Source organism: Solanum pennellii, chromosome 6 (assembly GCF_001406875.1).
Source record: "Solanum pennellii chromosome 6, SPENNV200".
In the NCBI taxonomy this organism is placed as follows: Eukaryota; Viridiplantae; Streptophyta; class Magnoliopsida; order Solanales; family Solanaceae; genus Solanum; species Solanum pennellii.
In genome coordinates, this window is record NC_028642.1 from 10,314,148 (window position 1) to 10,330,228 (window position 16,081).

At 37.7% G+C, this 16,081-nt stretch overlaps 1 protein-coding gene and 1 pseudogene across 1 annotated transcript; one reads left to right on the plus strand and one right to left on the minus strand.

Moving 5' to 3' along the window:
* The first annotated feature begins 10,000 nt into the window (after positions 1–10,000).
* LOC107022103 lies at positions 10,001–12,471 on the plus strand. The gene is made up of 5 exons (XM_015222810.1): positions 10,001–10,401; positions 10,785–11,182; positions 11,240–11,517; positions 11,790–12,098; positions 12,217–12,471. The coding sequence occupies exons 1-5, from the start codon at positions 10,001–10,003 to the stop codon at positions 12,469–12,471; spliced, it is 1,641 nt and encodes a 546-aa protein (XP_015078296.1).
* A 1,389-nt stretch (positions 12,472–13,860) lies between these two features.
* LOC114077598 lies at positions 13,861–14,776 on the minus strand (annotated as a pseudogene).
* Between the last annotated feature and the right edge of the window lie 1,305 nt (positions 14,777–16,081).

A 16,081-nucleotide genomic window follows, 5' to 3' on the forward strand; every position in this document is an offset into this window, starting at 1 on the left:
GGTGGATTTTGCTTGGTTTCTACAGGCAGTCATGCACGAGAGAGCTTTTAAGGTCAAAACTACCTACCCTTTCTCGTTCATCATATTTTCTCTATGCAGGTCCGCAGGTGTGCTTATATGGCACGTTGATCAGCTCAAGACCCCGCTGGGCACTATTGATATCGGCCTCATCAGGGATGAGGCCAATGAGTTTGCTCCACGCAGAGGGCCCCGTCCAGAGTTTCCTACACTTGGTGACAACCTGGCTGATACGGTAGCACCGGCCCGCACGGCTACGCAGGTGGCTTCCACTGACACTACCCCAGTCGAGTCTATCCCGGGTAGTAGCACTGCCCGGAGATCCTCTCGCTCAGCCCCTTTCCCCGCTCTAGTCCCGCTTGCTAGGGTCCAGAAATTAGAGGCACAGATAGCTACACTTCTGCATCACATCCATCCTTGGATACAGAGGTCTATTGCTGAGGTAGAAGAGTGCTTGGAGCGGAGAATGGTCCAGCACACAGAGCGGAAGATCGTTGAGGTTCATCAACACTTGGACGCTTTTGAGTTGCGGGTGTTAGCCCGACCAGCCCCTGAGGGTGATGTGTCGATCCTTCAGGCTGCGGTCGACAGTCTTCGCACAGACATCGACATGATCTTAGAGGCTAAGGTGCCTTAGTCTGAGGCCCCTTCTGCAGAGCCCGCTGAAGACACAGTGATGGCGGCCCTATTCGCCACTTCGGAGATTCCACCACCTCACCTCTAGATCATACCAAGAGCCGTAGGGGTCGAGAGGAGGATGAAGCTCGATCATAGAAGAAGGAGCGCCATGAGATGGAGGTTGCAAGGAGAGCCTCGCTTGCTGATGAGGAGGCGCGTCAGATGGGAGCAGTAGAGTTAGCTGCTGGGGCGTCTAGCTCCAGAAATGTGGAGATAGAGGGAGGCACTGCTGATAGTGTTGTTGATGCAGAGGACACTATTGAGGGTGTCCAGATTACAGAAGTAGTGGGTTCCGGGGAACCGGACCCACCAGCTTGCTGATCGTCGGCGCTTTGCGCCCCAGGTTTGCTTCACCTACCACTCTTGTATTTCAATTTTTTTATGCATTGGGGACAATTGCATGTCTTTTTTGTTGGGGGTGGGGTAAATGGAAAGTGAGTGCTACGGTGAAGTCTGAGTAGCCCAATTAACTATCCTCTTTTGGGGTTTTCTTGCCTGTGTTCTTTCTCCCCAAGAGACTGATTACTTTTTCTGTTGAACCGGCATGTCTATATCTTGTGTACATAGTTTAATTCTGAAGCATGATGGCTAAGATGACATCCTGACAAAATTGAAAAGGATGCATGACTAGGCATAGTAATTGATAAATGTGTGGCTCTAAGCATGACATAGAGGTACACCACTGCATGACCCTAAGTATAAAATTCAAACTAGGTGTCTGATAATCTTGTAGAGTAATGAGATGTCAAGTGAGTGTGAGGAAGATTTGGATAGTCCACTATTTGTACTGAGCTAGAACTTGCTTGGTTAGTCGTGCTAAAAGTAAGCTGTAATAGACAATTAGGAAAGGATCATAGGTTCTTTATTCAATATAGCCCATTTTTAGCCTAAATAAAACAAAACCAAATGAAATTTATTCTTTTTTGATCCAAATGATTTGAGCTTAAACTAGACCTTTCTTTTTCACCCTAACTGATCTTTTCTGAGAATAATGTGTTGGCCCTGGTCCCTCCTTGGACATGTGCACCTCAGCTTATGCCAAAAGCATAAGTTGAGGGTGGCTAATGCATTAAACAACCCTTTTTATGGCTCTGACCCAACTTTTGCTATTGTGTACTTTGACTCATGGCAAAGCCATGAGTTGAGGGTGGCTATTACGAGGAATGCTCTAGAAAGTGGGGTTGAAAGAACAAAGAGAGAGAAAGAACAAAAGTAAAGTGACTCAAGAATTAGTTTAAAGAAAAGTAAAGAAAAAAAATATACAAGAAATACAAGCAAGAAAAGAAGAGAGTCACTTACACAAATGAAGAAAAAAGGGAAAATAGCATAGTGAAAGAATATGAGAAACTGGGCAAAATAAAATGATAGAAAATGGTATGTTTAGCCGATATGTCAAGGAAGGAAAAAAGTCACTAAAGTTTACCTAAATATACACTACCTGACACTGAGCCTATGTTACAAGCTAAGAAAGTGCTATCGTGATCCTAAGAGTTATATAGCGAACTTAGAGCAGTGAAAATAAGGGCAAGCTTATGGCAATATATATGAATGAGTGTGAATTTGTTCTGAGAGTGAGTGTTTAAAAGTAATCCTTATACTTAAACTGAAATCATTGTGTGAAAAATGAGGATTTTGTTTTGAAGTGAGGACACTAGTTGCAGTACCGGATATATTAGCACCTCGGTGAGAAATCGAAGAGGATAGGTGTTAGTGCATGGTGAGTCTGTGTCATGGTCTGATTCCACATAATTCAAGCCTAATAGTGATATCGTGCATAAATATGATGAGATTTATCGGGATTGATAGCTAAATGATTGCGAAGGATAAAACATGGATACTATTGTACAAAGATTTTGTATTGAGTCATAGTGCGTCGCTTGAGGACAAACAACGAATTTAAGTTGAGGGTGTTGATATACCGTTGTTTCACGGTATAATTAATACTTTTTCCTTAAGTTTAGTGTGTCCAAAAGCCTTTTTGTGCTAATTTTTATATAAGTTTCTCTCTATTTACAGGAAATCTGTCTAAAAGATGAATGCGGAGGTTTTTGAGCAAGAAATGTAGAAAAGTACCACCTAAGGAGCTTGTGATGGTCCGTTATGCTCGTGACGGTCCTTAGGTGGCATCGTAGTGCAGCTGCTGAAGGAAGATGGGGAAGTCTGACCAAGTGTGGGGCTACGGAGTACGTGACGGACCTTCGTAGACATGACGGTCCGTCCTGCTGGTTCGTCATGAAGATCAGAGAAGTAGTCCTAGTACACAAATTCCAAGAGTTCAAGTGTTTTGGAACGGAGACCCTTGACGGACCGTTGTGCCTGTGACGATCCGTCATACCTGCCGTCGAGGGTAATGAAGAGAGAAGCAGAAGAAAATTGCACAAGTATGGGACGACAGAGTCCATGACGGCCCGTCGTGACCATGACAATCCTTCGCGATGTCCGTCGATCCAGCCGCGTTTTGACAGATTTCCAGCAAATAGAGTCCTTATTTAATTAGGTTTTATTTTTTTTGTAGAATGTTCGAAAAACCTCCTTTTTGAGGTTAGACTCTTAAATATTTTTAGACTATTTGTTAGACTTTTGGTGATTACTATTACACTTTTGAAGAATCTTTAATCTTCAATTAATTTTAGCAATTGATTGTTGGTGATTTTGGTTGATTAATCAAGTGAACTTCTGGATTTTACTCTTTCTCATTGAAGTAAGTACATGAATTCTTATATCATATATTTGAATATTGTGATTATGACTATGGGTAACTAAGCTCCATAACTAGGGTTGTGGGAACCATAGGCGAATAATGAGGTAAAACCTAACTAAAATAACAATTCTAGAATAGTGTCTTGCATGTTTCGCTTAGTAGTCTTTATAACGGATGTCCAACGTTAGAACTCGCCTTAATGCTACTTGCCGGACCAAGGAGGTAGATAATAGGAAAAGAATTGTCAACATAGATTTAGTGTATACTATCTAATAGGCTAGTATTGATTTGTACGAGGTAATAACTTAGTCAAATATCGAATATGATTCTTAATATGAAGTTAAGGTAAGGGTTAGTATAGCAACACACGTAGCCGGACCAAGGTGCGGAGTGAAATTTTCTAGATGCCGGACCAAGGATTTAGAAATACATAACTTATCACTTTGCATGCAAGATACTAGGAAAGAATTGTTATAGTTAGAATTATCAAGTTATGAACCTGTGGGGAACACGTAAACCCTAGTTACTTTTATTAATTGATTAAACTCCAACATTTGAAGCTGTTATTATCTCTTTTAATTTCGCTAGTTATTTTCATCTATTTAGAAATAGAAAACCCCCCTTTTATAATTTTTGCTTTCCAAGGAAGTAATTGACTGAACAATAGTAATAATAGATTAAACTTAAGTCTAAACTATTTTCCTCATGGGAACGATCCCTACCTCATTAGTTGGGTTATTTACTTGACACGACCGCTTTACTTCTTATTGAGAAGTAAGTTTGAGCGTATCAATAACCAAAACTAGAGATTTCATTTTAATGACTTATGTTAATTTCATCCATTATGGAGGAAAGTCTAAGCCAACACATGAACTTAATACTTCACAAACATTTAGTTATCAAGACCGTAGAGAACAAACTATATCACCACCATATCATAGTCAAGTAATTTTTTTGTTAAAATTAACTTTTTCAAGATACAAAAATTATCTAAAAACGTCTTTTAAACGATCTCAAATTACCAAATCACTGCATAATAATGAGTATTTTAAATTTTATCGTTTCTGATGAACCTACCGAATTTATGATCAATTGGAGTTCAAAAATAATATTTATCTCCAAATCTATGATCAAATTCAAATGCAAACGATTTCAGAAAAAAAGAATAGATCCACATCCTTATCATATATTAATTGATGTTAACTCATCATGTGTAATCATGTGCCACACTGTAATCATTTAAAACTTATTAAATATAAATTTCCAAAATGATTTAGATTATATTAAATTCATAAATATATTATTTCAAACAAATATTATGGATTAATATAATTGAGTTAAATATTTAAGTCCAATAAATATGGACTTTATTAAATCCAAAATTAATTGATTTGAGCTACAATAGTGAGCTCAATTTCATCTAATTATAGAGGCCCATCTTGGCGCCAAGTGTGAAAATGATGTGGAATGCCAAGTCAAATAAGAAACCAATAGAATCATGATATGTGTGATAGATGACAAGCCCTTTCCATAAATCCCATATGCCATGTCACTTAAGCCTGATTGGCCGAGCAGAATCATATATTCCAATCGCAACTCCTCTATTCTAAAACTATATATTGGGGTCCTCATAATTCAGAAAAGACATAGAAAATTCTAAACAAAAAGCTAGAGAAAATCCGTGGTACAAACGGCATTTAATTCTCTACAAGGCTACAAGTTTAAGAATTAAAGCATTCAACTTTCAAGAACGATCAAGATCAAGACCATCAATTTCAAGAACAAACTTGAGGCCCTTTAATTCAAATAAAATTCAAAATCAATATAAAGTTCAAGTTCAAGTTCATCATAGATTCAAGAACAAGCCTTAAAGCCATTAAATTTATATATGAAAAGGCGAATTCAGAGGAATCATAGAGATTGTAACACTCACATTAGAAATAATAAAATTGATTGTTGCTATAATTTTCCGTTCCTGATTATTGTTTTCTCGACACAAATTTTATTGTCTAAAAATTCTGGCACGCCTAGTGGGACAATCTCTACCTCTCATTTCAAATTTTCAAGCTTCAAAGAATATCGAGATGACTTCCATGAACAAAAACTCTCGATCAAGTGCCTCTAAGGCCACTAGGTCCAAGTTCTCTACTGAAGTTGAAGGCATCCTTGGTGTTACCTTTGGAAGTTTGGGAATTGTTACGAGAATTAAGGCTGCTACACTAGGACGACAAACACTTTAAGTGTCATCCACATCAACTCTTGTTTTTGGGTCTCCCACTCCAAAAGGAGCAAGTTCCTCCACAAATGTTCTAGAAGGATGAAGTAGTGTTGCTGAAAAGATCAAGAAGACATTGGCTCTACTTGAGCAATCTGGTCCCAAGAACTCTACCACAAGGAAGAACTGTGATTCAACTTATGAATCATCCCACGTATATTGCGTAACGTGAGTCCATCAAAAATTAGCTCACGCGACAATCCATGCTACTCTACTGCATCTCCGATTATCATGCAAACGATGGTGGCTGTTGCTTTCTCTCCTAAGGATCAACTCGCTAATCTGACGAAATTGGTTGAAGGATTGAAGAAACTTGTACAACACCAAGAGTCTCGAATTGATAAGTTTATGGATAGGATGGAGGACTTTTAGATGGAAATGCGAGCCATGCACCTGGAAAGGGTATTAAAGTTCAAGAAATCGAAGATCCTCCTAAGAAAGCCCCGTTTGTTAAAGAGATGTCAGTTTCTTCTGAAGGAATGATCTCAGTTGATTGCTTGAAAGAGTTTATTTAAGGCACTATCAAAGTTAAGTATGAAGTCTCCACCAAGTCTTCTCATATGTATGCTAAGCCATACACTGCTAGGATTGATAACTTTAAAATGCTTGCTGGTTATCAACCTCCCAAATTTCAACAATTTGAGGGAAAAGGAAATCCGAAACAACATGCCGCGCACTTCATGGAGGCATGTAATAATGTTGGAACCTGTGGAGACTATCTTGTCAAACAGTTTTTCCGCTCTCTAAAAGAAAATGCCTTTTATTGGTACAAAGATCTCGAACCTAACTCTATTGATAGTTGGGAGCAACTAGAACATGAGTTTTTCAATCGCTTCTATAGCACAAGGCGTACGGTGAGCATGGCACAACTCACGAATACTAGCCAAAGGAAGGATTAACCAGTTATAGATTTCATAAATCGATGGAGGAACGCGAGCCTAAATTGTAATGATAGGCTTGGTGAAGCTTCTGCAATTGAAATGTGTAATCAAGGAATGCACTGGGAGCTTCTTTACATCTTGCAAGGAATAAAACCAAAATCCTTCGAAGATTTAGCTACTCGCGCTCATGATATGGAGTTGAGCATGTCCTCTGCCAGAAAAGATATGATTATTGTCCATGATCCTCAAAAAGGAAGGGACAAGTAGGAACCCAAGAGATAGAGCAAGTGTCTGCCCAGAAATTACAACAAAGAATCCATGAGTTTAAATGTGTCACTCGCAAAGTTCACCACGAATAAGGGCGTAAACCAAAATATGAGAACGACTTTCCAAGCTTGTTCAAATCAAAAGTCGACATTGAGGGAGATGCAAGGAAAAAAGTATTCTTTCTTGGATTCTGACGTTTCTGAAATTTTTGATAAATATCTTGAGTTAATGATTATTGACTTGGAAGAGATGAAGCAACCCGATGAGGCTGGAAAAGTTGATGACCCAAATTATTGCAAGTATCATAGACTTGTGAGTCATCCTTTTGAAAAATGTTGTCTTCAAGGATAGAGTGGTGCGATTGGTTATCAAAAATAAAATTATCCTTGATGATGAGAAGGATAGTTCTAACAAGATCTCTATCACGTTTGGCTCACTTGATCCGGTCCAAATATATATCTCTGAAAAGCATGAGGAAGAGTCAGTAGACAAGAAAGTTGACATAGATGGTGATGAGGGATGGATTCTTGTAACTAGGCGAAGAGGCAACAAGTCAAGCTTACGAAAATAATCATCCAAACAACCGATTAGAGGAAAATTGGTGAATAAATCGAAGAAGAAAAAATCAAATAAGTGCCCGAAAAGTGAAAATCTAGAAGTGCATCACTACCAAAAGCCTTGCCGTCATGTTACTCTAGAGGAATTCTTACCAAGCTCGTTCGACATAAAGTCTACTCAAGACAATGTCGAGGCATCATGTTTCAATGCGGATAAATCAGAAACAATAAAGTTGACTCCTACTGGAAAAGAAGGAACAACGACTGAATCCTTACCAAAGCTTTCTCCTAGTGACGAAGAAAAAGCAACAAGAGAAATCTCAAAATGATGTCTCTTTCATCTTCTGAAACATCTATTGAACCTTCTTCACAAGAAGCACATACCTGTGATACTAAAATCACATTTACAGATAATGATCTTCTATTTGGGGAAATACTACACAATCATCATTTGTATATATTGGGTCTTGTGCTAGAGAAGAAGATTAATAGAATCTTAATAGATGAAGGATCTGGAGTTAACATTTTGCCTATCCATACATTGAAGAAACTTGGCATCACGATTGAGGAACTTAGTGAAAGTCGTCTGTTGATACAAGGATTTAGTCAAGAGGGGAAGAGGTCCATAGGTTATATTAAATTAGAGATCCACATGGATGATTAACGATCAAGTGCATGGATGCATGTGATCGACGCGAACACATCATACAATATATTACTTGGCAGGCCTTGGGTACATGAGAATAGAATTGTCTCATCTTCGTACTATCAATGTTTGAAATATCTTGAAGGTGGAATTCAAAGGAAGATAGTTGTAGATGATAATCCTATCACCGAAGTTGAGACACTCTTTGCCGATGAAAAATTCTATTTGAAAAGTTTTGTTGTTAAAGAGGCCAAATGCAATGATATCAAATCAATCAAGATATGATCATAAGCAAAAGAATTGATGCGGCTATCAAAAAGGTGAAAATTAACACTAAAGACTCCTGTCCCGTTCTTAATGAAGGGAAGATCATGTCTTCAAAGAAGAACCAGACTTCTAGGCTTTGCTATGTTCCAAAGTGAAGAAAGAACAAGACCAACCATCTAACCTTCAAGAAAATGCATTGAGAGAGCTAACTCTTCCTATCAGATGGAATGATGCAATAAACTTGTCTTCAAAATCGCCAGAAAAGTCAGTCGCTCAAGATCAAGTGCGAGATATGGCTCTCCCTACAAAACGCACAAGAGAAGGTTTTGATCCCAATGCTTACAAGTTATTATTGAAGGCGGGATACAACCCTAGTGAGCCATCGGCGCTAGGGAAACATCCATCAGAAGATACAACTAGGCGAGCACGTGAAGGCCTAGGTTATAGCCAACCGCCGCCAATTCACATTTTCATAAGAAGGGCCAGCAATAATCATATAACTTTTGAAGATGACGTCACTGCTCCTAATAAAACGCCTTCCGTCTTTGGTAGACTTGGGGAAGCGACTGCAGGAACTTCTGTGTTTGAGAGGTTAGGTCCTATGAAGAAGAATAACAAAAACCTGAGAAATTATTTAAAGGTTACAACGCCTACTTCACATTTGATTCGAAAGGATTTCACAAGTTTGATTCCTTCTACGATGAGGCGACGAGTGGAACTTGTAGTCTCCTGTAAAGAGGAACTCAAGGCAAAGGCCCACACTATGGTTTACACCAAAGAGTGCGAGGAAGATGAAGAAAGTGTAGGTTCCTCATATCATGTTACAATCTAAAATGAGTACGATTCTTTGCCTCAAATGAAGATCGATGATGAGGTAGAAGATATTGTCTCGTGTTGTCATATATCTGTTAAAGACAATGATCCTTTGGAAGAGGAAGATGCTGGAGATGCTCCATCGGAACTTGATAAGGAAGTACATATCATAATAGATCCTTTGAATGAAGTTAATCTTGGCACTGATGAAGACCCAAGGCCAAGTCACTTGAGTGCTTTTCTAGAAATTGATGAAGAAATCTCTTACAAGAATATAATCAAAGATTATAGGGATGCCTTCGCTTGGAGTTATAAAGAAATGCCTAGATTGATTCCTAGAGTAGCGGTCCATCAATTGGGAGTCAAAAATGGTTCTCATCCTATTAAGCAATCTCAAAGACGTTTTAGACAAGAATTGGTTCCGTTAATAGAAAATGAAGTTAACAAACTCATTGAGGCATGCTTTATTCGAGAGGTCAAATATCCAACATGGATTTCAAGTATTGTTTCTGTTAGAAACAAGAATGGTCAAATTCGAGTTTGTGTTGAATTTAGCGATCTCAATAATACATATCCTAAAGATGAGTCTCCTCTTCCAATTCCAGAGTTGATGATTGATGAAACCACTGGTTATGAGGCGATGTCGTTCATGGATGGTTCTTCTGGATATAATCAAATCCGCATGTCACTAAAAGATGAAGAACTCACCGCATTTTGCACGCCTAAAGGTATTATTGCTACAAAGTGATGCCATTTGGTTTAAAAAATATTGGTGCCACATATGAAAGGGCTATGCAAAATATCTTTGATGGCTTGCTCCAAACAAATGTCAAATTTTATGTTGATGATTTTGTAGTAAAGTCGAGAAAGAGGGGTGATCATTTGAACGACTTAAAGATGGTGTTTGAGTTAATCGGAAGATATCAACTAAGGATGAATCCATTGAAATGTTCATTCGGAGTTACTTCCGGCAAGTTCCTTGTCTTTATTGTGAGATATCGAGGAATTGAAATTGATCAAGCCAAAGTCGATGCAATATCAAAGATGCCTGAACCTCGAAATATTCATGAGTTAAAAAGTCTCCAAGGAAAGTTAGCCTACTTGAGACGATTCATCTCAAATCTAGCGGGGAGATGTCAACCATTCAGTCACCTCATGAAGAAAGGTTCTCCATTTAATTGGGACCAAACATGTAGCGATGACTTTAAAAGTATCAAATTGTATCTAGCAAAACCTCCAGTTTTGGCTGCCCCTATACCTGGAAAACCATTGATATTCTACATTGCAGGACAAGAAAGGTCTGTAGGAGCCCTGTTTGCTCAAGAGAATAGTGAAGTCAAAGAAAATTCTCTTTATTACTTAAGTAGAACGGTGACGCCGAATGAGCTAAATTATTCCCCAATTGAAAAGTTATGCTTTGCACTTGTCTTCTCAATTCTAAAAATGAAGCATTATTTTTAAGCTCATGTTGTTCGCCTTATTTCTAGAGAAAATCCCATCAAGTTATTTATGTAAAAATCAGTCCTTAGTGACCGACTAGCAAGATGGTACCTCCAATTCCAAAAATTTGAGATTGTGTACGTCCCTCAAAAATCCGTAAAGGGACAGGCATTGGCGTATTTCTTAGCAGACCATCCAATTCCTGATGATTGGGAGTTAACTGATGAGATTCATGATGAAGATGTGATGTCCATAGAAAATCACCTCTTTGGAAAATGTACTTTGATGGGGCTACACATCGTGGAGGAGCTGGTGCCGGCGTAGTGTTCATCACTTCGCAAGAAGATATTCTACCATTCTCTTTTACTTTAAAGCAATGTTGCTCCAATAATGTCGCTGAATACCACGTGTTGATACTTGGACTTGAGATGGTTGTCGACATGAAGCAATTACACTTACAAGTCTTTGGTGACTCTCAGTTGGTGATCAACCAACTCTTGGGAAGTTATGAGGTGAAGAAACCTGAATTGCGTCCTTATCATGACTATGCCCAAAATTTTATAGGATGTCTTGGATATGTAACCCTTCAACATGTGCGTAGAACGGAAAATAAAAGAGATGATACATTGGCTGCCTTAGGTTCAAATTTAACCTTTCTTGATCAAACACAAGTTACTATTTGTTAAAAATGGATAGTACCACCAATAAATGAGGAGAAATATATAGAAAATGAGTTTGAGCATGTTGTTGCCATTTTTGAAGCCGCAGAGGAAGATTGGAGACAATCCATTATTGACTACATGTGTTATGGGATACTTCAAAAATATCCAAAGAGAAGGACTGACATTCGTCGACGTGCACCTCGTTTCCTTTATTACAAGGACACATTATTTAAAAGATCATTTGAGGGTCTGCTATTAAGATGTTTGGGAAAGGAAGAAGCAATTCAAGCTCTGCAAGAAGCACACTCAGAAGTGTGTGGATCACATCAATCTGGACAAAAACTTCACTTTAACATAAAGCGAATGGGATATTATTGGTCAACCATTGTGAAAGATTGCTTAGATTATGCTGGGAGGTGAGATTCCTGTCAATTTCATGCGAATTTCTTACATCAGCCACCCGAAGTATTGCACCCAACTATCGCATCTTGACATTTGACGCCTGGGGATTGGATAGTGTGGGACCACTACCAAAATCTTCTGGTGGACACTTGTACATCTTGGCTGCAACTGATTATTTTTAGAAATGGGCTGAAGTGGTCGCTCTTACAAAGGTGAAGAAGAAGAACATTGCAGATTTTATAGGAGTAAATATTATCTATAGCTTTGGCATCCCTCGCTATATAATAAAAGACAATAACAAGCAATTCAATGATAAATTAATGAATAAGATTTGTGATCTTTTTGACTTCAAGCAACATAAATCTTCTATGTATCATGCTGCCACCAATGGTCTTGCTAAAGCATTCAATAAGACTCTATGCAACCCGCTAAAGAAAGTTGTCTCCAAATCCAAACGGGATTGGCATGAAAGAATGGAAGAAGCTTTGTGGGTATATAGGACAACATATCGCACTCCAACTTAAGCAACACCATATTCACTTGCATTTAGAGTTGAAGCAGTCCTACCACTCGAGCGTCAAATACCTTTCTTAAGACTTGCTATTCAAGAAGGGCTCATGTGAGGAAGAAAATGCTCGACTGCGTCTTGCTGAGTTAGAAGCACTTGATGAGAAGAGGCTAGAAGCCCAACAAAACCTTGAATGTTATCAAGCTCGTCTTTCTCGTGCTTTCAATAAGAAGTTTAGCTTGAGGTGTTTCCAAGTTGGAGACCAAGTTCTCGCAGTAAGAATACCTATCATTTCTTCGCACAATTCTGGGGACAAGTTTACCTCAAAGTGGGATGGACCATATGTCGTAAAATAAGCATATTCAAATGGTACTTACAAGCTTGTTGATGTTGATGGATTAAGGATTGGTCCTATTAACGCCAAATTTCTGAATAGGTACTACCCTTGAAGTAAGATGATGGTCCTTAAGGTACGAGCCTAAGCTGCATGTCACCCCTAGGCCGCAAGAGTATAAACTTTGTATGGCACCACAAAAATAATAATAATAATAGTAAAAAGACTTAGTCCCCCAGAACTACGTTGTGACTTGATCCTGTTCATTGAGGTACGTAGGCGATTAGAACCATATTCTAAGTTCAGTTTCATGAGTTTAAAAAAAAGTTCCCACTTGATTTGTCTCATGAAAGTCAAAGCGATATGCATTTTATTTTATCTTTTGTCTCATATAGCTTTAGACTTGTAGGATGTATTGATGGGTCAATGAACAGGGCAAACCCTTATAAAATATGAGTCTCTTATTAGTATGGTTAAAGTCTTTAAATTAGATCAAGTATGCAAATTGATGTTTTTAGATTCTTTGAGTTTATTATTTGAAGTATCCAAATCCTCTAAGTATACAAGTTGAAGCTTCAAATTCTATAAAATAATGAGATAAGTCCTACAAGTTTGCATCAACAAAGTTGCGATTCAATGTCTTCAGATTCTTTGAATTTACAAGTTTAGGTCCTAAAACTTGTTACGAGTTGAAGCATCAAATTCCACAAAATTCATAAGTTAGGTTTGAATGTGCAAACTTAAGAAAAAATGTAGAACTTGCACTATAGTCATTCTTATTGGCATGGAAAATATGAAATGATTTTCAATTACTAAAAGCTTGCAATAAGGAATTAAAATTCAAATTAAAGAATGCAATAACTAATGCATGATAAAAAAAAAAGAAAAGGAAAGAATTTCATTATTATAAAATTTACTAAAACATCAACCGAAAGCTAAATGAAAAATGGGAAAGACAATAACAAAAAAAATCCTAATCTAAGTGTAACTTGTAGTTGGTCAAATCTTGACGGCTAGCCTCCAAGCACTCTCTTTTCTGTTCCATGAGAATTGAATCTTCAGGCGTTAATAAACTCATATTCTCATACGAGGATATCTCATCTTCTGTAGCAAAAATTTTGGCTTGAATCTCATCGACGTTCTTCTTAGCTGCTTCTAAAACAGCTTCAAGTCCCTCTCGCTCTCCTTGTAAAGTTTCTAGCTTCCGCTTAACCTTCTTTTGCGATTTCTTGCTAGAAGAAACATGTTTATCCTTCTCACCCTCCTCTACTCTGAATAATTCGAGACGCTCTTTGGCATTAAAAAGCAACTCCATCTTCTTATCTTCATGCGGCTTGTCAATAAAATTAGAGTGTTCATGATCATAAGAATTAGCAATATCAAAAAGAGAATCTACCAAGCTCTTCAATGGTCAAAGATGTAATAAATTCATCTCACTCATCTCCTTGAAAATCTCATAAATATCATCCCTGTAAGATGAAATATTGTTTAGAGAAGTTCTGGAAAGTTTTCCACAGATCTTTTCCCAAAGACCCAAGATGTACTTCCTTTTGTGATTGAACACAACACCTTTTCCTTCGAAGACAGACATAGCACCATTAATTTTTGGAAGAACTCGGGAAAGCTCATTTGAATTAGGAATCAACTGTTTTAAAGTTTGGCCACGAGAAGTAGATGATGACTTTTTCTCTTTCTCGATATCTGAAGTTGATTTTGCCTTAGGCCTCGATATCGCGATAGACTCTTCTCCAACTTGTGGTCTTTCATGCGGTGATCCTAGTGGATGTCTGGCAGCATTATTCTGCAAGTGAAAAGGGCAGGCTAGCAAGGTCATTTCATTCTTTTTTTAAATAAAATAAAAAAAAATACCTTGTCACTCTGAATTGTCAATGATCTAGAATGACTATCGACACTTCCGACTTCTACAATTTCAACCCTAGATGGTTCAACTCTTTGCCTCTTCCATCATCGATCCTTGCTGGTTTTGCTCATTTCATGAAGGGACCGTTTACTAGAGAAGAGAAATTGGGGGCATTTCTCTTTATCAGTAGAGTATGAACTAGTTCTTCCTTATATGCCTTAGAGAAGTTAAGCTACTTACTTTGATGTTGGGGAGGAAGTGGTGTCTTGACTTTTGAAAGTGTCTTCTCGATATCTTGACAATTGTCTTCTAGAAGGGTAAAAAATTCTGACCCAGCTTTTTCCACCATAACAACCAAATTATCATCAAGAAACATTCCATAGGAACTTTCCCACCAAGATGAATATTGGGTGGTATAAAGCTTCTTTGCGGAAGTTACTGCAGGAGGAAATGAGGCTTTAGACATAGTCACACGGGATACGCAAATGGGCCAATATCTAAGGCCTTCATCAAGTGACTCAACACGAATATCTTTTTCTAAATAGCCAGGATTATCTTGATGGAAACCAAATTGGCAACTAAATCGGTGCGGACTATATGGCTCGATTACAAAGGAACCTCTCCTCCTTAATGGATAATAATTTAAAATAAATGCTCATAAAATAAGCTTGCTCTAGTATGAATAGAGGTATGGGAATTCATTGATGCACTGCACAAGTAGATTTTGAGAGGGAGCATGATATGTCTTTTACAATATTATTATCTTGAGTTAACATCATGTTTTTAAACAACTTTTCTATATATTGCACTTGTTTTAAACTGATTTATATTGAAATGAGTTCACTTAAGTATGATGAGTTGATTTTTTGGAGTGCAGAAATTTAAATTGAGTGTCTTGAGTTTATTTCTATTTCATTGAGTCTAGTATTATATCTTTGAAGTTGAGTATCTAATCTTGGAGTTGAATATCTAATCTTTGAGTTGAGTATCTTATTCTTTATTTGAGTTGAGTTGAAAACAAGTAAGTATGTTTCCTTTTTGTCAAGTTGAAGCCTATGTCTTATGCTTTAGAATTCCCCTTACATGATTATACATTCCACGTACTTAGCCAATTGGCCTACGGACACATGTATTCAGGATATCACTACACCATTTTAGGTCTACGGCAACACTAAATCTTGACAACGCTTATAAAGTGTTGCCTAAAATACTTTTGGGAACCCTTTTAAAGTGTAGCCAATGATTTTGACTTTTAGCTACATTAATTTTAGCAACATTTCTAAAGTGTACTCTTTAATGGGATAAACTACACTTTATAAGTGTTGTTATAGTTGGCAACAACTATTTACATGAATGGCCACACTTTTAAAGTGTGTTATTTTTATAATTGAAAATACAACACATTAAAAATGTGGTCTTAGTGTTTTCACCAAAATTTTATATTCCCTCCAACATTTTAACATTAAAATTTCATCTCCCTCCCATTTTTATTTGGCCAAAAAAATAAAACATTAAAGAAAAATTAAAAAGAAAAAAAATTAAAGGAATAAAAAAGGCCACATTTCCTAAAACTTCAGCTGAAGCTTCCATTTTCAGCTGAAGAACCCGTCATCTCCGGTGGCTTCATCTTCATCATCGGTGGTCGTTCGGAGATTTCGATCTACTCGGACTAAAGTTTTTCAATCCGCATGTCTCGGATCTCGTGATTCTGAAAATGAAGCAGCACAGGTTTGTTTTGTATGTTTTTTGTTGCATTCTTCACCTTTGATCA